This window comes from Pezoporus wallicus, unplaced genomic scaffold, assembly GCF_028554395.1.
Source record: "Pezoporus wallicus isolate ANWC-B61680 ecotype Strahan unplaced genomic scaffold, APGP_CSIRO_Pwel_v1 scaffold_6445, whole genome shotgun sequence".
NCBI lineage: Eukaryota > Metazoa > Chordata > Aves > Psittaciformes > Psittacidae > Pezoporus > Pezoporus wallicus.
Genome location: NW_026641753.1, coordinates 4,066,395 through 4,087,325, shown reverse-complemented (window position 1 = coordinate 4,087,325; position 20,931 = coordinate 4,066,395). Strand labels below are relative to the sequence as shown.

General features: G+C 46.7%; 1 protein-coding gene across 1 annotated transcript in view; it reads left to right on the top strand.

Moving 5' to 3' along the window:
• The window catches only part of PSMD10 (proteasome 26S subunit, non-ATPase 10), a 53,910-nt gene extending 33,223 nt beyond the window's left edge, over nt 1-20,687 (top strand). The window contains exon 5 of the mRNA XM_057425234.1: nt 20,550-20,687. Coding sequence (XP_057281217.1) covers nt 20,550-20,559 — 10 coding nt within the window. The 3' untranslated portion in view covers nt 20,560-20,687. The remainder of the gene's footprint in view (nt 1-20,549) is intronic.
• Nucleotides 20,688-20,931: the final 244 nt, after the last annotated feature.

The following is a 20,931-nucleotide window of genomic DNA, read 5'->3' as shown; positions in this document are numbered from 1 at the left end:
CCATTTGTGCACAAAAACCAAAGCAAGCTCTCTGCCACATGATAAATCACAGTAAAGTGGTTCTGCCTTTGTACAGTTGCTGCTCCCTTCCCTTTGCATTGGCTGCATAACCTTTTCACTGCGTATGATTAACTCTCGTTGTTATCTCTTTTTTTGGTCTTTTTTCTAACCATCGTCTTCACTTTCATACCTTAACAGCTTCTGAAACTGTTATGAGTTTAACTGTTCCTTGAGTTTGGCAGCATTTGTTGTACTTGTCTAAAATGAAAAATGCTTTCAGCTTATGAGTGCATATAAGTATAATTTATGTGGTACCTGCTTGCCTTAACGGGATAATGTAATTTTAGGATTACTGTGCCAAATTAAAGCCTGGCATAAGATTCATGCAATTGTATTGAACTCTCTGCCTTCCACCTGGTTCTGCTGTCTCTGAAAAGGAGGGTTTAGGTGGGTAGGTGTTAGAATGATGTTAGTGTTTGGTACTTGTCAAACACACTGATGTGTGCTGTCAAACGAATACAAGGTGATCTCATTCTTCATTTTAAGCAATAGCTTGTTTTTAATTCTCAGTTTCAAGGAAATGCTCGGACATAGAGACCTCAGCTGCTCCCTGTGCTAAGTAGGGAGGACTTGCTAAAAATCTCTTTGCTTTTGGTGTGCTCCAGTTTAGGAAAGAGACCAAAGCAGCCCCTGGAGTCTGGCCTGAGCTTCACCTGGGTGTGAATCCTTTTCACGTTACTTCACATGACTGGACCCAGGAGGGAACTGGAGGCTCAGGGAGAAGCGTTGCCTCGTCCAGGCTTTGCAGCTCGGCTGCTCTCTGAAGGAGCCAAAATTCAGTGAGACCATGTGGCGTTTTTCTCAGGGAGGCACAATAATAATTACATAGACCATTAATTATTAATTAATGGTTGTATAGCTTGTTCTGTCCTTCTTCTGAGGTGCGTGCTGAGTCCCTGGTGGTGTCTGGAGCCTGGCTCTACCAGCAGGCAGCTTCCCACCACTGTGATGACACCTCAAGGTGGGATGTGATGGGTGTTTTTCCTTGGGAGACTCTGATTATCCAAAGCTGGGCAGTGCTTTGGAGATAGTGTGCTTCCTTAAGGTGAGCAAGCTAATGAGAAGTGAACTAAGAGTGATTGTTTGATGAGACTTTTGCTTTTGATTCCCAGGGGCTTCATGCTGGGAGATGATTACTTGTTTAGTTGGTTTTAATTCTCAGGAAGAATGATATAGTGCTTCCTATCCTACTTGGTTAATAATCTGATTTGAGTTGTATTAATAATTTTAATTACATTGAGTATGACAGTGCAATGGAATGATGTGATGAAGTTGTCGAGCAGAGGATCGGCTATCCTCAATAAAAAGCAGGGTGGAAGACCAGCTGAGATAAACCTAAGCACTTTTGTTGTCATGCCTTTGGTTTGCTTGTGACAGGCAACCAAAGTTATTCCTCAGCTAATCAGGACTCAGATCCTGTAGCCCAGCAGCTTTGTTACACACGGTGTATTAGAGTTCAAATTCTTTGGAAGCACTTGTGTGATCAAGTAGGCAGCAGACTGGAGGGAAGTAATGGAAAATGAAACTGTCAGCAGCCCGTACATCATGGGAGCAGCTGGGAAAGCAATCACTCAGAAGACATCATCTGAAAAACACATGAATCTTAATGGTGTGTAGGGTGTAACCTTTGAAGCACAACTGTCTAATCCAGTTGCACACAGCAATTTGATTCAAATGAGCTAATAAAAGCAGTGGGGCAGTCTGGCCTGGCACAGTGACATCCGTGTGAGAAGCAGGGCTGTGCAGCTGTGCAAACATGTCCCGTTGGTGAGGAAACCACTGCTCCAATGGCTAGTAGCTGTGGCACACCGCACACCAGCCTTTGCCCCACAGCCCAGCTCCCTTGGGCTTGGTTCGTGCTGCCTGCAGCCAGGCTGCCTCCTGCACAGTTGCTGCATGTGGCTATGTCCTTGCTCCCACATTGTAGCTGGGTTCCTCTCATCTAGGCTGATGGGTGCTGCAGAGCCCTGGACACTGAGCAACCTCATGCCCATGGGCACCCAGGGTGCTGCACAACTTGTGCAACCATCTTGATGTATAAACTACCCTGTAATTCCCAGGCTTTCTTAGGGATAAAGCAAAAAGCTGCAGGCTTGTACAGCTTCCCAAGGATCAGATTGCTTTGTAAAATTATCTGAAGTGCTCTTTTCCTCCCCAGATACTGAGTATTGGTTCTGTGCCAGAGATGATGTAAAACTCCTAATGGGTGGCCTTTTCTATAATGTTCAATAAGTGATATGTTCTTGGAACCTGTATGAAATGCTGAAAAGCTTCCAGTTCTATAAGCAGACAGCTCCCAGAAAGAAATAATGGCTTAAAACCTGGTTCAGGGCCTTATCTATCGACACCACTGATGTGACTGGTATTGAATTAGTGTTAGCTTTTCATTCTGCAGGTTAATGTCATGTATCCAGCCGGGACTGTCCCATTCAGCATTTATCACTGTCACTCTCTTTGCATCTCTGGAAAAAGCTGTTTGCACTTCACTGTGATTTTGGGAGTCAGGGCACACCCCAGTTGACAACTGACCTGTAGCAGATGGATTAGAGTGGTTGTACATTGTTAACAGTAATTACATGTAATTAAGGTGCCTTCCTGAGACAGCCAGACCCTGACCTTACAAAAGATCATTTGCAGCCTTGATTTTAGTGTGGTGGAGTCAGTGAGGCTGCTGCAGTGATGAACCAGCCACGTGTGTGGGGCTGGGACCTGGGGCCTGGGGGAGAGGACACCACCACAGCACACATGTGCTGTAAAAAGCTGCTGTTTGCCCTCTGTGTTTCATCATGGTAATAGGTTGCATAGGGGAGCTGTTGACCTCAGGTGCCCTAGGATCCTCAGATTAATCAGGAACTGTAGTAATTAATGGATTCCCCTAAATCCCTGCCTCTCTGGGCATGGTGGTGAATAATGACATGAAAGGTCAGTTTATATTTGCCATTTCTTTAAGGAAAGGCTGTTTCTATCCTTTTGGTTGCATGGAAAAAAACTTTAAATAATTCCAAATGTACCCTAAAAGAGCAAAAACCAGAAAGTGAATCACTGGAGTTTGTTCTCTTGCAGGCTAATGTAACTGCAGATGTTCTCATTCAGTGAGATCTACTCTTTTTTTGTATCTTGCAAACAGCTTCACCTCTGTGTTATCTTTCCTGGTGCGGGGTACCTTGCTGCAGTGTAGCCTTTACTTAGGAGAACCTCTCAGAACCAAAGAGAAATCCAGGTTCAGAATGTGGACTGCAAGAGGGCAGCAAACTCACTAATATTTCAAAGAACCTCTGTATGAAAGATTTATTGTTTGCTTGTTTTTAAAGGCATGCCAGGATATGTTCCCAACAGGAGAAGCTGTATTGTTTCTTCTTAAAACATAGCACATTTTTAGGGATGGTTAGCAGCAAACATGTATTTCTGAGGTGTTCCTGCTGATGAGAAGGGAGCATGCAGAGCACCCAGAGGGCAGGGATGGGACAGTGTGTAGAAGGGATATCAGGCAGTGTCACCTAACCATCTGCATATTTCTATCTGGAAATGAAACCTTTGCTTACTGTGTCTCATGAAGAAGTCACCTTATATTTCATGTTTTCTGCTGTAAGCTGGGTTACTGCATGTCTTGGAAGCTAGGGAACAGATTTTTGAGGATGTTTTGGGCCATAGGCACCATATGTCTAGCCTGAACACTCAGTTCAGCACGTCAAACCTGGAGTGACAGTGGTGGTAAGAGCATCTACATAGCCTTTACTTCTCTCTGATGGTTTCACTCTGTTGTAGCACTGCCCTCAACCTAAACACATAGGTCCACAAATAGATGTATTACAATTGGAGCAGTATATATCAGTATGCAGTCAGCGCTGTTTCATCTCATCCTCATCTAACCTCTCACCTGTTTCCTCTACTAACAGCGATCAGTACCAGTTTTGACATATGGTTGGAGGTCTCAGGCTTGTTTTCCTGAAAGACTTTCCTTGTGCCCACCAAGTTTTCCCATGGTTACTAGGTGTACACTTTGCCAGGCTGTCACTGGTAGCTGGGATGAATGTGGCCCTAAGAAAACTGTTGGCTTCGCTGTAAGCAGTTAGTAACGCCTTCCCCATGCCTTGGGATTTGTAAGCCTCTCAGAAAGTTCTCTGAAACATGAGCCAGTTTCTCTCTTAAAACTGTTATCACATTAAAAACCCCAAAATAATCCTGCAATGCTGAGCAAGATAGTATCGAAAGTCTTTCAGAGTTCCCACTGCCAACCATGGATTTATACCTTATAGTGGAAAGGACACAGAGCCTCAGTTTTTGATTAAAACAGCTCAACTTTTCATCAGTAAAAACTGAGGTCCACAGTGCCAAATAAAATAAGGGCAGGTTCTTAGCTGGTTTAAACTGGATGAGCTCCATGTAGCTTCAGTTGACCTGAAGCTGGATTTTGGCTGTTACATGACTTTCCTTCTCTAACACAACATAAAGTATGCTTGCAAGGGATAGGTCTAAAGAGACTTTCTGCTATTCTGCCCCTGTTCAGTCCTAGATTCACATTTCCTACAGATGTAAGATCCTGCTCATACACAGATTTCTCATATATTTTATGCTTTGGAGTTTGCATTTGTTTATGGTTTGCTGGCATTTGCAGTAATGGACAGGGGATTCTGTATTTTGGCATGTTGTAAACTAACATTTTAACACCCAGTAAACAAAACTGAGAGGCACTTTGTTCTCAGTATGGTATTTTTGTGACAAGACAGTGGGAAGTAAAACAAACAGCGTGTTCTTTCCCTGGTGCTCCCAGTAATTTTAGGACTGCAGTTATGTAGCTGGGGAGGAGAGTTGCAGAGATCCGTTGGGGTAGTATAACTTTGAATGAAAACCCCAAGTGAAATAGTTACCGGTTTTGTCATGCTTCCACATTTAGGTTTCTCTAACGCTGAGAAAAATCCTGAAGAAGCCCCGAGAGCATTAATCACACTGCTATATACTTTTCAGCTATCTTTTGGCAGCCCTTTCAAAGTCACAGTTAAAAATACTGAACTCACTAGGATTTGAGTTAAGAAAAAGGATAGCATAGAGAGAAAAAGACTGGGAACAATGAGCTGTGTCATGGCTATACTTACTGAGGTCGTGGTAAGATAACAAAAGGATTGCTTAGCCAAGTTAAAGGTGCATTTGATCTAAGGAGTCATCCATTTGTACTCTAAGAAGTTGTGAAGGCTTTGAGGAACTTTTCTTCCTCACTGGAATATGAATGAACAAAGTGGTGGGTTGACCCTGGCTGGAGACCAGGCACCTACCAAGCTACTTTATCACTCCCCTTGTCAGCAGGACTGGGAGGGAGAAAATAAGATGGTAAAACCTCATGGGTCAAAATAAAAGCAATTTTATAAAGCAAAAGCAAAGGCCATGCATGGAAGCAAAGGAAAGAAAAAGAACTCTGTAGTTCCCATCAGCAGGTGATGTCCAACCACTTCCCAGGAAGCAGGGCTGCAGTATGTGAAGCAGTTGCCCAGGAAGACAAATGTTGTAATAACAAATGCCCTCCCCTCCTCTTTTCTCTCAGCTTTATTGCAGAGCAGACAGCACATGGTCTGGAATATTCCCTTGGTCAGTCCCACAGAGCCAGAGACACTGGTCCAGTGCAGGGATGTCTGGTTGCCTTTCCCGGGCACAGGTTTATGCACTTGGGCTGCTGAATCAGCAGTTCATTCAAGGATACAGACCGTAACAGCTTAAATAGAGATCAGGAAATAAATCCAATTTTTCTCCACCTCTGCCTTCTATCTTAATGTTTTACATGGCTTCTGCCAGTTGTCCTCATGAAGACATTAAAAGACTTGAAGTTGAGACAAGCCTAGGAGTAGCTGGCTGATTTCACAGACTGTTGTAAAATTGTCCCCATGGGACTGTATTTTCTCTCTTTCAAGTCACATTTTTCTCTATCTGGCCAGAAAATAAACTTTTACAAAGCTGCTATTCCTTCCTCCACTTGATGCAGAAGCATTGACTTCCAGCATGCAGAAATTCAAACTTACAGTGATGTTTGGACACTGTAGGTCCATCATTTCTGAAGTTTACTGCATGCTCTTGGGTTGCTATTTTACACCCGTTATTAGGCACAGGTTATAATGGCCTGGGTTTAGGTACCTGGATAAAGATGTGAAAGCACAGGTTGTAAATCCAAGTAATATTGTACCTATGGAATCCTCATATCAAAATTCTTGCTGCAGTTGTAGCCTCTAGGTTGCATTGATTAATTTGATGCTGATATCCCACAATGGATTCTGAGCATCCCAGCCAAGTTACAGCAATAACACAGTGCTCTTAGTGATCTCAATGGGCTTTAGTGTAATTGCCATCGACTGGAGCTGAGATACAGAAAAGTGAAGTAGTTCCTATGGCTGTGCATGATGGTAGGGACACATTAATAGTAGTGTCAAGGCTCTGGCTATTTGCCTTCAAAGCCAGTGCTGCATTTTTTAGCCTAAAGGCACTATTGAAAAGATTAAAGCTGAAGGCCATCGACAGAGATGTCTGTTTCTACAGGTCTCAGTTTAGCCAAGCTGGAAGAAATGCACATTTGCCACTGCGCTTATATCAGCTGAGATCCTTAGAGTGGTTCTAGTTTACTGCAGCTGGAAATCAGCACTTACAGGAGGAAAGCAAATACTCCAGTGCAAATATTCCCATGTTCTGAAATCTCAACGTCCCTCTTTTCGAAGAAACATTTTAATCTCATTGTATAGAGGCTCAGGCTTGCAGAGGCACATGAGTATCACACAGAAGCACAAGTCTTTGGGCAGACCAGTGGAGTTTGTCTCTGTGCTGAAGCTCATGAACAGGTCAGTGATGCTGCTGGGGACAAGCTGGGCTTTGAGGCAAGGTGCTTTGCTTTGTGGCCTTCATCTCCCCACTTCTAAAATAGGGACAGCATAAAAGGGGGTGTGTGTAGCAGGCAAACACTTAGCCAAAACTCAGTGCCCATGTGTGTGACTAGTCTCGCTTCAGCCTTCTCTGTTGTAGAAGATGAAAACTGTGGGAGCTGCCATATCCTGATTTCTCCTCCTTGTCTAAGAGCTCTTCCTGTACCTTATGTCTCCCTTCTTTGTGGCTGTACCTTGATGTGAGGGGGTGGAGACCAGTGAGACATGAGGGGAATGAAGGGCAGTGCCAGGGGTCCAGATTGTGCTGGGGAGGTGAACAGCAGGGATGTAGGAATCCCAATGAACTGGAATCGCTGGAAATGTACCTTCACATCCTAACTTGGAGCTTAATTTTTGCTGGCTCAGGTTTGAACAGGGGCTTGCCTAGGTTCACTCTTGTTATCTGCCCGGGTTGAAGACTGGATACGCCTCAGCCCCGGGTTTCCCCTCCAATACCCTTCAGGCACGGACTGAGGTCAGAGGGGTTTCAGAAGCTCTGCGCGGTCCGGCCATGGACTGCTTCGTGCCGTAGTGCTGCCAAGTGCTGGGGCTCAAACCGGCAGCACTGCTGCCTACACCTGCTCTGCTGACACCTCCCCTCGGGGCGTCCACCTTCGGGGCGGGTCCTGTCCTGGCTGTGGGACAGGTTATCCCGTCTTCACAAGCCAAGGTATGAAATAAGTAAAGCCCATAGTCGGGAAGGGTGAGAGGATCCCGAACCCCAATCTGCCTCTGGACCCCGCTCCCGCCGCCCGCTGCTCCGGGCCGCGTTTTCCGCGGTGCTGCCGCCCGGGACAGGCACGGCCCCGCCCCCGAGGTGATAGCCCCGCCCCTTGGCATGGCCCCGCCCCGCCCGGCCGCCGCACGCCGCCGAGGGCAGGTAAGGGTTGGGGGGATCGCCCGATCCTGGTGTCTGCGGGGTGCGGGAGCGCAGCCCCGGGCCGGGCCCGGCAGAGGCAGCCGCTCTGAGCGCTCCGGGTCCGTGTGCGACCGCTCGGTGTGTGCCGGGCTCGGCCGCGGGACGTGCTCCCCGGTACCAGTGCTGCCCGGGCAGACTTCTTGCTGCCCGGGCGGAGAACGCGGCCGAGGTACCGCTCCTCTCGCTTCCTCCCGCCCGCCCGCCGGGACAGCCGCGTTCTGTCGGCGTGGGGAGCCGCAGCGCTGCTGAGAAGCAGACAGCCGCTGGAGCTGGCCGTGCCCCGGGCAGCCGCGGTTCGCGGGACCGGTCCCGGCGGAGGACAGGGCGCTGCCGGCTGTGGGACCGGCACTGTCCAGCGTCAGGCACGCTGGGCCCTGCTCTCGTGGGCACCGCCGCGGCGGCGGGAGCGGTAGGTGTGAGGGCCGGCACGGGAGCGGCTGCCAGCACATGGGGCCGGCTCGACGCTTGCTGTAGGAGTGGCGGCGCTGGTGGAAGCGCTGAGCGTGGTCTGGCAGCGGCACTCCCTGCGAGGTTTCTGTGCTCTCTGGGGCCCTTTGGGGCAGGGCTCAGCGCCAGTTCCCCTGTGCCCCCCCCCCCCCCCCCCCCCATCGTCTTGGGCCATCACACGCATCAGCCTGGTCGGGACTTTGGGCTGCTATCTGAATAAAAGTGTGGTTTATCTTGGTTTGGTGAACTGTGTTATCAAGGGCTTTTGCAGCTAGTCATAGAGTGGTTTTGTGACCTCTGTAAGTTTGTGAGGCAGCTGCTGTTTTCAGAGAGGGAGTGGGCCAAGGATGCAGCTGTGTTGTAAAGAAAAAGTGACGTGAAAAGCTTTGGGAAAAAGTGGAAAACCGCACAAAAGAAGAGGTGCTTCTGATGCTTTATCGCTTACGTTTCATTATTGCTTCCTCACTTTGCATTGTAAGTTACTTGTGAAAACATGGAATATGAAGTGTCACTTCCTTATGATTTTTCCTGTTTCCATAGCCTCCATCCTGGTTTTATTTACTTCCTTATTCGTGCTTCACTCTTGTAAATAGTTGGCATGGCAACAAGTGCAGCATTTGTTAATTTCAGCTCCTTTTGCCGCTAGCTCTCAGGTGTGATCAATGCTGTTGTATAAGCTATGGAAACCTGTGGCCACTGCTGTTTGGTTTATTATGTCTTTCCTGGATTTATTTGGCAGTGAATATAACATTCTGTGCCCCTACATCTCTGCCCCCAAGGCAGACCACAAGATTTGGTTGGGACAGTGCAGATCTATTGTCCTACCACTGTGAAACATCTGTGCAGGTGTCAGCAGGCGAGGATCAGTTGGTATGAGGTCTGAACATGCCTCCTTTACCCTCCCCTCCTCTCTCCTTCTCTGTTCCCCCTTTGGCATTGTATCTGAGAAGTTCCATGTGGGAACCAAGTTTCTGCTTCTCTGCACAATTCTGTAATTGAAGCACAAACTCATTTTTCCCTCGTGAACTCATAAATCACATCCCTTTAATGGGCCTCCATCGCTGGGAAAGAGGTAGCCCTTGCCATGGTATGGCACAGTGTGGACAAAATGTTCATTGTACAGCAGGCTCGCTTTGATTGCACTTAAATCAATAGTGTTATCTGCACTTCAGAGGTGTAGGAGGGAGAAAGAACAATAATAAGTGTTTGCAACAGAGTTGAAAGGAGTATGCGCTGTCGTGGGCTGTCAACAGGCAGCAAAAGCCTGAGAGAAATAAGGACCTGCTAGTGACTCTTGACTCAAAATCAAGTTAACTTTTGCATGTTAAACCTAATGGTATAGCTCATGTCGGAGGGGAGAAATGAGGCAGGACTGGGACAGCAGTTCAGCAAAGCTTACCCACAGAGGGTGTTGTATGCTGCCAGCAGCTGCTCTGGGTTTCTGCTTGAATAAGCTTGCATCACTTCAGCAGGTTCAGCAAAGGCTGTTGCCCTCTTGCAGGCATGTACCTTGCTGGGCTGAATGCAGGACTGCAAAGCAGAGCAGTCAGTAGCATAGAGTGTCACTGGGCAGTTATCTTGACCTCTGCAGAATAATGTGATTTCTACACAGCATCATCATCATGCATTTGTCTGGGCAGAACTGCAGTCGTCACACTCACATAAAAGCTCCAAATCTTGCTCAGCTTGAGCACCTAGAAAAAAAACCTCTACCTCGTTCAACAGTACAGCTGATCCTGTTATTCTTATCCAAGAAGTCTGTCTTCCCCATCTCCCTGCAGATTTGCTAAGTATTCTTGGAGCTGCACAGATGGAAGAAACACCTTGTCTGTGTAAGGCACTGGTACCAGATGATCATCTGAAAATGACTTTATTTTTAGTGATGTGATTAAGTTGGTGCAACCTGTGTTTGAATTTCTCACTTGGATTTTAGGTAAACTTTATCCTGAGCTAAACTAAATGAAAGGGACAGACACTGGAAGCAAGGCCTGTGAGAGCAGGTGAAGTGGCAGCTTCAGGGTTTACTCTCCTTGGAATTTCCTTTCATTGTTGCTCAGTGACAAAGTAACCCAGCTTTATACGAACTGGTAGTGTAGTGCATTCTGTACTCGAGTGAGGTGCAGCACAGGCCTCAGTGTATGCTTGGAGATTAGAAGAGAAGAAGATGGGGATCCCAAATCAGGCATGGACTTGAGCTTCATTTTAATCCCCTTTTATAATGGGGGGGCTGACTCTATACTCTGGATGTAACTGCTCTGTGTTTTGGCATCACAAACTGGAAGCTACAGATCAGGTGATTACTTCTTAGAATGTTGTTTCCAAAACTTTCCTTTTCCCAGATGCTGGAGGGAATGATGCCTTCCAAATACGCTTCATTTTAAACAATGATGAGATGCACTCTGGTGGTTTGCATTTACCTTCATTCCATTTTTGAGTTATTCCAGAATCATCCAGGCATGGCTGAGGCTTAAAAAGAATCACTGACCAGAAGGAAGGATCCCTTAGTGTGCAATGTTTCCTAAACAAGTAGCACTGGTTTCCTGTGGGGTTTAGCACCATGGTCTGCTTTGTGCCATCGAGCTCAGCAGGCAGAGGAGTACACAGGAATTAGGCCCCATGTATTTTTGACTTCTGAGCTCCTCTGTGTTACAAAATGAAGGGGTTTGGTGTTTTTTTTTTTCTGTTTTGGTTTTGTGGGTTTCTTTTTCTCCCCCAGAAAAATAGCTTCTGGTTGTGAGGGCTCCTAACCAGTTCCAGATGGGCAGGCAGGTGTTGCAAGCTCAGTATTACTGGGGCATAACAAGCAGGGTCAGGAAAGCAATTTATGACATGTCACCACTGGAGGCAAACATGGAAGAATTACTTTTGGAAAGAAGCAAACTTGAGGCCAGCAAATATTTTTCAGGGTCAAAAACAAAAGCCAGAAGTTCTCATGGGTGGCTGCTCTTTTCTTCATCTTCTAGTCCTGCAGTTTCTTTGTTTGAACTCAGTCAAAACTTGTCTTCCATCTCCCTTTTTCCTGTTGACAATATCTGGGTTTGAGGATAAGTGAGTGACCAATGGGGATAGGGAGGTGAGGAGTCTAAATAAGTAACCTTCACCTGCAGTGGTCTAGCTTTAAGCTGCTAATTTCTCACTTTCATCTACTGTATATTGTTGCCTTTTCAGGTACAACCACTAAAAGATGCTTTTAGGAGTAACCTTCATACTATGTGGCATCTAAAACTGCTAGCAGAGCAGCTGGGTTCTTTAAAGCTGCTTTAATGTGACTTTTTTTCCCTTGGCTAAGCAGGAAGCTTGGGCACCAAGATACTTCTCTGATGGAAATGTTGGTGCAGCAGAAACGCAGCACAACTGGTATGAGGAGCAATAACCTGGCTCCCAGCTGAGCCGTGGGGATGAAGCTTGTTGTGAGCTAATAACCAGGGAGCTGCAAATTCTTTTAAAACTCAGTTTTCTTGAGGATGTAAGTGCAGATTTAACCAAACCTCAGCGCAATCCTCTGCCTCCCACCCCAAAGCCAAGTGCACTTAGTGGTGTTATGGGAGAGCTTCCCTCTGCTCCCTGCCTGCATTGGGGCTGGCTGGGTGACAGACAGTGAGGTCTCTGAAGCACTGGCGTCCTCTCTTGCAGCTGGGACACAGCCACCCTTGTTCAATGGGATATTAGAGGGTTTCTCGGTGTCCCTGGCCGCTGTGCTTGTTTATTTGTGTTCTCGCAATCTGCAGAATTACAATGAGCTACATCCTGCAAGATCTGCAAATAGTCCTCACCTACGAAATAAACAGAAGGCTCAAATATTTAAACTAAAGCACAGTTTATTACCAGTAAAAGGCCTGAAGGAGTCTGAGTCACACTTCTCTTCTGATGGTTTTCTTTTTGGTGATAATGGCTCTAGGGAATCATGGTTAGGACTAGGAAGCTCAGTCTTTTGTTTATCCTAGGTAGTAACCCTAGGATGGTTCATTAAATTAAAAATGGATAAAAGGAAGTAAATTGTATGTAATGCAAATTCCACCCATGCTCTTCCATGCTAGAAGGAAATGAGTAGACTTCAGTGTAGTTAATTACTCATATGAGAGTTACATTGAATAAATGCATAAGGGAAAAAATCCTTATGCATCCTTTTCTTATAAAAGGAAGCTGAAGCCTTAACAAAACCTTCTTTAATGCTGTGGGTCTCGTACCTCCTTTGGAAGCAGTGATACTGCTGAGGCTGAGTGCAAATGAGCAGAGTTCACGCACTTCTAATGTGGTCAGCAGAGCGTTTCCTCAATTACACATTCCCCACATGCTCTGAATAGGGGAGTTTACTCAGGTTCTTTTGGCATAGCATTGTGCTGTTGTTCTGAAATATCTTCTACTGGCTGCTGTCAGGGGGTTGGGCTAGGGACCTTCTTGCTCTGATGAATTCCTGCAATTCCTCTGCACCTAAGAACATCTCGGGGCCATTTTTGATCAATGGACGTCCTTCACTAAAGCTGCTCAGGGGGAGGAGGAGGAAACAGATTTTAATGAAACAGCCGAGATTCTCCATCCTGCTGAACGTTATTGGAAAGTATAATGTGAGACAGTGATTGAACCTGAGTGAAACCACCCGAGGCTGTGCTTCCAATGAAATGAGACGATTTTATTGTTCTGGGATGCACATGGAAGTGAAGAACCACTGCTGGGGTCAGAGCTGCTGTCTTCCCTCAGGACCTGCCAAAGCTGCCTTCGGTGATGGTTATCTGTAGATACCAGCTACCAATGTAGCATTGGTGCATCATCACCATCAGTGATGGTGATAACACCATTGTTGTGTCCGAGGTGGAAACGGTACATCCTGTCCTGTACAGCCCTCAATGAATAGAGAAAAATCTGTACGAAGTCTGTGATTAATTGAGCTTGAGTAATTTTGGCATTTGGAAATAGGTGAGACCAAACCAGCCTAGTATTTGACCCTGACATTGCCTGTGTGATGGTGACAGATTTGTGTGATGGCATTTAAACATTAACTGCCCTGGGAGACCACAATTGCCTGCTTTGTTTGATGTTATGCTTTATCTTATCAGCTGTCTCTCATCTGAAGGTCATTTCTGTATGACCTAGTTGGTTAGGATTTTTTTGGGGGTAGAAACAGACAACTTCTTTTCTCTCCTTTTACTGGGACAAGTCAGACAAAATACCATTGCAGACAGTGCAGCTGCAGCATTTTTAGTGGAATAGCTTTTCAGAAAACAATTATATTAATTATGTTCTCTGTTCTCTTAGTTCACAGCTGCCTTTGGTCTGTGAAGGATTAGACAGTCCACAGCTGCAAGTGGCATATTGCAGATGTTGAGAAAATGATGCACCTTTGAAGAGCTCCCGTTGTGCTGTGGAGCTTCACTTCACAATGGCTAACCAAAACGTAGGTATTTTATATATTTACTATATCACAGTGAGAGGCAGAAAGAGGGTTAGTGGTGTGATTGCAGCCACAGGCAGAATATGCTTGTGTAGGTGCTGCTCAGCCATGTGCCTTTTCAGTGGGACAGCCCTCGGCTGCCTGGGTAGCACCTGAATTTCAGTGTGAAGGTTACACAGTGACTGCACTTGCTGTTATCCAGCCATTTGGTACTTTAAAAGCAATGTTTGTAGGCTTGTACAGTATCATTTCTACCTGTATTACTGCACCTTGAGGGCTTTCTGTGTGTAAAAGGGAGCACTTAAATCAGTCGAGCTACCGCAGGTCTAAGTGAGACTCTGACATCTGGGTCCCTTCTGCCATGGCAACCCCATTGGCTCATGGCTTCCCAGCACAGGACTGCCATTTCTCCCGGTGACTGCGGCTCATGCAGGCTGCAGCCGTGGGCAAGCTCCTGCACTGGGTGGAAACTGGAATTGCACTGCTCCCTTTCCATGGCATGAGACTCGGGGCAGGGAGACATAGTCCAGCTCCCATGGATAGGAGATTTTTACACTGATTTTCAGCTCATTCCTCACACAGAGAAAGACCATCCTATGGTCTGGTTTTAGTTCTTCTCTGCTGATAAAGGACATTAACGAAACATCATAGTATTTTGCCTGGGAGCATTATAATAGCTGTCAGTGTTTTGCATGTAAAATAGTGATGACAATACCTCTACATATTCCATGGTACTGACAGCAGAAAAGATCAGATGGGAGGAAGAATAGGGCTGGATTCTCCAGCATGAGACAGGAAGAGAGGAAGAGGGGCAAGGCTGATCGTGGACTCTCTACAGGTATGGCAGTGTTAGCACCAAGTCATTCTGGTGCTGTTAATTACAGCATGTATTGGGAACTGCAGTGTGCCTGTGGGTGCCAGGACCACATCCATCATTCTTAATACAATGCTACTCCTGGTTTTGACCTGCCCTAGAAGAGCTGTCTTGGCTAACAAGGGTATTGGGAAGTGTCCGCACATTGTAAAGCAAAAGGAGGTCATTTCCTTACATTGCGACAGGATATGTGATAAAGAGGTATGGACAGAGGCAAGCAGCCTTTCCAGCCTGCTGCTATTTTAATTTGGCTATGAATAGCCTTGTGAGGTCAGTATTATCTGTTCTGGGTTTTGTTGTTTTAGGTAGGGATGTTTTCGTATCTTTATTACATGGACCTGTGTGCAGCTGCAGGTCTCAAAGGGTGAAGTGGGTCTGGGTGTTCCTACACTGACCTAAGGGATAAAATTGGGGTGTTAAATACTGTCATCATTTGTGAGTCCTGACTGCCAAACTGGGAGGTTAAAGTTCCTAAACTCATCTTCTTCCTTTGCACCCAGTGCAGTGTCTAGTCAGTGAAATCTGCGTGGCCTGTGATGTATGTTATTAATCTCTGCACCTTCCAGCCCTGAGGAAGACCTGCAGCTTGGCAAGGAAATGTGTGTGCTGAAGAATCAGAACCAAGGCTGGTGTGCCCTGCAGGTGGTCTGCAGATAATTGTGTGTAGGCAGCTGACAGCAAGAGCACTGAGCTGGTCCTGTGCATCTGAGCAGTCTGCGCCCTGGTTGGGTACGAAGAGCATTAATATAGCTCTGTTTTGAGCTGAAGCTGAGTTAGACCTCCCAGAAATAAAACAAAAATGCAGCACAAAGAAGGAGCTTTTTCCCTGGGGCTCTAAGTGAGAGGAGGCAGGACATTGGCACAGGTAATTCAGTTGGTTCTGATTACACTTGTGGGGAACGAGGAAGTGAGCATTGTCCAGGCTGCAGGCTGTCCAAATATACCTTCACTTGGTGTGCCCAGTGCAGGTGTGCTCCCTGCAAGAGGATGTTGCACTCAGGAGGAGGAAGGTTGGTGTTTATTTGACCCTTCACTTTCAGGGGTTGGAAACTGGGTTGGTACTAGGGAATGCGTGTCACACTGCCGCTTGATGCTGTCACACTGCCACTTGATGCTTTGCTAAAGCAGGAAAGGAGCAATTTTGGACAGGTCATGAATTTTCATGTCTTGATTGACTTAAACAGGAGTCTCCTCGGAGCACACTCAGCACTTGGCCTTTCCCTGGCTGTCAGCTCCAAAACATACAGGACTGCTGTTGTTCCCAAGTAGCACTGCTCTATGCTGTTGCACAGTGCAAGCAGCTGACAAAGGGAAGGTTTATTCATATATTAGTATCCTCCTTAGCTTTTCTGCAGGTGATCAGAGCAATCCTCTCTCCAAGGGGCTGGCAGAGCCGTTAGCTATGCCCCCCACATGAAGGCTGGCATTCCCTGTCTCCCTTCCGGCTGCAGAGCTGCAGCTGGGCACTGCTTACGCTGCCTCTCCTGGCACTGCAGAGCCAGTCTCACAGGTGAAGGTTGGGGTTGCAGCTGTAGGGAAAAGCCCTTTTGCACTGAAACACCGCTGAGCAGTTCTGTAGTAAGCTAAATGGGGGCAGAGAAAGGTGTGAGGAATGATTAAAGCTGAGTAACACCTAGGATGAGCAAACAGCAAACTTCTTTTCTCCGGAAGAGAAACCGTGGCTGTGACACAAGTCTGCAAAATGAGCAACATGAAGTAGGTGAGTGCAGAGTAATTCTTACTGGGTTTTCTGATCAAATGCTTGGGGATATCAAATGAAACAAGCAACTGGTGGGTCAAAGCAAAACAAGGGCAGGTCCTAAAGCTTAATGAGGCTGTGGGACTGTGGGGCTTTGAGAATATTGCAAATGCTTAAAATTAATGTGAGTTTAGGAAGTAATTAGAAAAACTCTGTGAAATACAGAGGCATTGCCCCTGTTTCAGGGAGTCCCTGCCCTGTACCTTGCAGGAAGCTGGAGCACAGAACAGTTCACTGTACTCTCTCCAGCAGTATGCTGTTAGCCTAAATGGAAGATAAAACTAGTGCCTTACAGGGACCCTCAGCCTAGCTGTGTATGGCCTTTCCTATATTTCTAACTGAATGCTGAAAATACGTTGAAAGATAAAATGTGCACATTCCAGTATGCTGTTCTAAGGGGATGTGCTTGGGTTCTTGGTTTGACAAGCTGCACAGAAGTGTAACACTGTCATGGATCTTCTGTGGTGACTGGAGCATTTGCATCTTTCTGGGGAGGCAGCCACAAGAAATCAAGAGCTATCACAGTAAGAGATGCAGCCAGTTATGCCACATGATAGGTCATGCTTCTGCTTGTCTCCACACCCAGCGTTTGTCAACACGGGTGGGTGTGTGAGTCGATCTCTTTGTGATGTTCTCTTCCCCAGAAAAGCAGAAGGAGGAAAGTCCTTTGGATATCCAGTGCACTCCTCTGGATTTATGGTCTTTCCTGCAGTCTTAACAATCCATTTTGCCCATCTGCTTTCTTGGGACAAGTGGCAGGATAGAGGCAAGGCTCCTCCCTCTGCATGGAGGCACAGTGGTGATGCAGTGCCTGAGAGCAGCCTGAGTTGACTCTGCATGGTGGGCTTCGGTCTTTAAGCAGTTTTGCTCCTGTTGCCACAGAGCAATCATCATAGAATGGGTTGGGTTGCAAGGAACCCTAAAGCTCGTCCAGTTCCACCCCCCTGCCACAGGCAGGGACACCTTCCACTAGAGCAGGTTGCTCCAAGCCCTGTCCAACCTGGGCTTGAACACTGCCAGGGATGGGACAGCCACAGCTTCCCTGGGCACCCTGTGCCAGTGCCTCACCATCCTCGTGAAGAATTCAGTCCTGACCTAGGAGGGCCTCCCACTGGCAGGAGATAAGGACAGTGCTACTTTCTTTTTATTTGTCACACTTTGTCCAAAACCAGTTTACATCAGTGGGCTCTTAAGGGCTCTTGCACTTAAAGAGGTCCAAGTTTAGGGTAAAATCTGCTCCAGTGCTGCCCCGTGACTCCTATCATTGCCCTACACATCTACCAGGCTTTTGTCTTTCCCTTCTCTGCTGTTTGCAGAGGTGGTGAGGGCTGGGCAAGACACACAGAAAGTGGCCCTGTCTGTGAAAGCCATGGGGTCCTGGCTTTCTGATGGATTTGGGTGTTTGTACTGCATGATCCTGGTGGTCTCCAAGCTGTTCATTAACAAGACTTGGACACGGAAGAGGATTATGTGCAATCTAGCAAAGCAAATCAAAGCTGTGTGATGCTGTTTAAGGAGCATGTGAGCTGTAGGATTGGAGAGCAGGTGATGGTTTGGTACAGTGCAGTGTGCCTGCCTGATAACACAGCGTACAAGTCGGTTTGTATCCTAAATCTATTGTGCTTGCAGACCCAAGTAAACAAATAACATGCTCTCCTGAGTGATTAATGGTGGGTTCTCCTGTTTCAAGTCCCTGCCGCATCCAAGACGCAGCAGTACGGTACACCCATCAGAGGTTACAAAAGCTCAAGTTGCAGCTGGGACAGCCCCATGATCATGCTGCATATGGAGATCATTTCCCAGCCTTGTTTACTCATGCAGGCCTGGGCTGACAGCTTTGCAGCTCCTGAGCCTGCCAGCAAAATCCAAGGTGGATTGTCTTCTGGACCAGCTTTCCCACAGTGAATGCATTAAGTGGTTTCATGTGTAACTATTTAAAACAAAAGAAGGATTTGGCTTCTGTTAGTTTCTGTTAACCTTTTCCTTCTAATACAGCTATTCATAGAATCATAGAATGGGTTGGGTTGGAAGGGACCTTAAAACTCATCCAGTTCCAGCCCCCTGCCATGGGCAGGGACAACTTCCAATAGACCAGGTTACTCCAAGCCCTGTCCAACCTGGCCTTGAACACTGCCAGGGATGGGGCAGCCACAGCTTCTCTGGGCACCCTGTGCCAGTGCCTCAGCACCCTCACAGGGAAGAACTTCTGCCTCAGAGCTCATCTCAGTGTCCCCTCTGCCAATTTAAAGCCATTCCCCCTTGTCCTGTCACTACAGGCTCTTCTAAAAAGTCCTTCTCCAGATTTCTTGTAGACCTTTTTAGCTGTTGGAAGACTATTACTATTCCAGGAAGATAAAATATTCCCAGGGATAAAAAGGCTATTTATAAAGATGTAGCTGTTATTCTTTTTCTAATTGACTACCATCCTGATGAATAAGTATGAGTCTTTGCTGAAGTCTTCCTGAAGTATTTTCAGCCCACACGTCGTGGGTTTGTTAAAAATAAATAAAAGTTCTAGAGAAGCAAATCCTGTGCAAGCTGTGTCCCCAGATACTGCCTTAAAAATAAAATCTGTCCTAGAAATTGCTGTAAATGTCTTTGTAGAAGCAGGATTGTGCCTGAGAGTCAGAGAGAGTGGATGCTTGGAACCAAGCATGGAAGAGCTGTGCCAAGCTGTATGAAATGTAGGTTGAAGCAGTAGAGATTCATTAGGGCTCTTTATTACTGTTTCTGCTTTAACTGTTTAGAGTGGTATCAATAGTTTCTCAGGTGATAAAGACTGTAATTATAGTGTGACAAGCACAGCCATACTTGCCTCAAAGAAATATGAGGTGTTGTTTCTTTCCTCCAAAAATCTTTTCCAAATAGAGTTTTTATGTCAATGTCCATTCCTTTTACAAACCTTTTTATGGAGTGCTCTGTGGTATTTCTTTATAAGTACTAAAGTCAGATGCCTGTTCTTGCTTCTAACATGGTGAAAAAGGCAAACATCTGGGAGTGTGTCATCCATAAAATAACGTAAATCTGTGAAATGATGTCAAATGAGCAAGTTCACTGGAATACTTGTGCTCAACTTTGGATATGTCAGTTTAAGGAAGAGGTGCACCATGTGGAGACAGTCCAAAGAGGAAAACCCCAGCTCTGAGGTACCTGAAGGAGCTGATGTTGGTTAATATGGAGGCTGGGGTGTGAAACCCTGTGACGATGGCAGAAAACAGGGCATCCCCATGGCAGGATAGGATGGGCTGACATCTGTCAGGATGATCTGGGGCAATAGGAGGAAGTTGCTTGCTGGCAGTTAACTGAATGCTGAAATGGGTGGCCCAGGAGGGCTGTGGTTGCCATCCTCGAAGGGGTAATCAGACAGAGAGTAGGGGTGATAGAGAATGGCCTGATGGGACCAGGCCTGATGACCTTCAGATGATGTTTGACATGAAAGCTGGAATGTATTCATTTATAATAACCTGACTCCCAAGGCTGTGGCTTTGGGAGGGAAAGCCAAGTATGTTGAAACCCAGAGTCACCTGACAGGCTTGGAAACAATGGAAAGATCCCACCTGGTGAGCTGGAAACTGCCTACATGGACCCAGCAGAACTTCTGCTCCCTTGGAGGTGTGCCTTATTGCCCTCGAGTTGGCCAGGAGAGTGGAAAAGGAAAAAAGTAGCAAAGCAGCAGATGATTTACTCTTCCTCCACGCCCTGGAGCCTCTGGCCATTCTCAGTGTCTGTTGAAACACTAAGTGATCTGCACCCGTGCTGTTTGGATAGCAAATGTCACTGCAGCGTAAAGCAAAGTGCACGCGCATTAGAGAATGAGCAGCCTCTGGTATTTTATGGCATAACTTGCAGCAATTAAGACTTTCAAGTTGCTTTTCGGAGGTTGGCTGCTTATCCTGGGTCTCATTTAGGGCAGAAAGAAGTGAGGAAAAGAAGGTAAAAAGCAAGCAAGCAGTTCAGTAGTTTAGATGCATATTTTGCTTGGAGCATGCTGAGTCAAGTATTTACCTGTTAGTGGGAAAGCAGCTAAAATGAAACATAGTCTAGGTAAGGTTAGTACCGCGTGAGGAGCTGTCAGACAGAGAGGAAAGTAGGGCAGCTTGTTTTGGAACTTGTGCTGAGGAGCAAATAAAAACCCCCAATGTACACATTTGGTTACCATATGTCGTGCTTATCATAAGAGGCATCTCGGTGTTGTTTCTTTGCAGGGATGCTTGAGCTCCACGGAGGCAGACTTCCCCGCTGAAGAAAGCGCATGCCAGAGGTGCTGGGGTTGCTGTGGGTGAGATGAGCTTTCCTGCCTGTTGAGGCGGCTGAGGCGGGCAGCGAGCTCGCCCCTTCCCGTGCTTGCCCGTTTGATTGACGTTGGCTTCCAAGTGGCTGCGACTGTGCCTGAAGGAAAAGGAAGGAGCAGAATTTTGCTGAGAGCACTTCCCTGGCAGGGGAAGGCATGCAGCTCAGAGGAGCGTGCCAGCGAGGAGCCTGGCACTGCCAGTCCAGGTGCTAACACAGCTCCCACCCAGCCATGCTGTTGTGAAGCCTGTTTTCTCCAGCCACATCTTGCTCAGCTCAGCGCACCAGGGAGGGTAC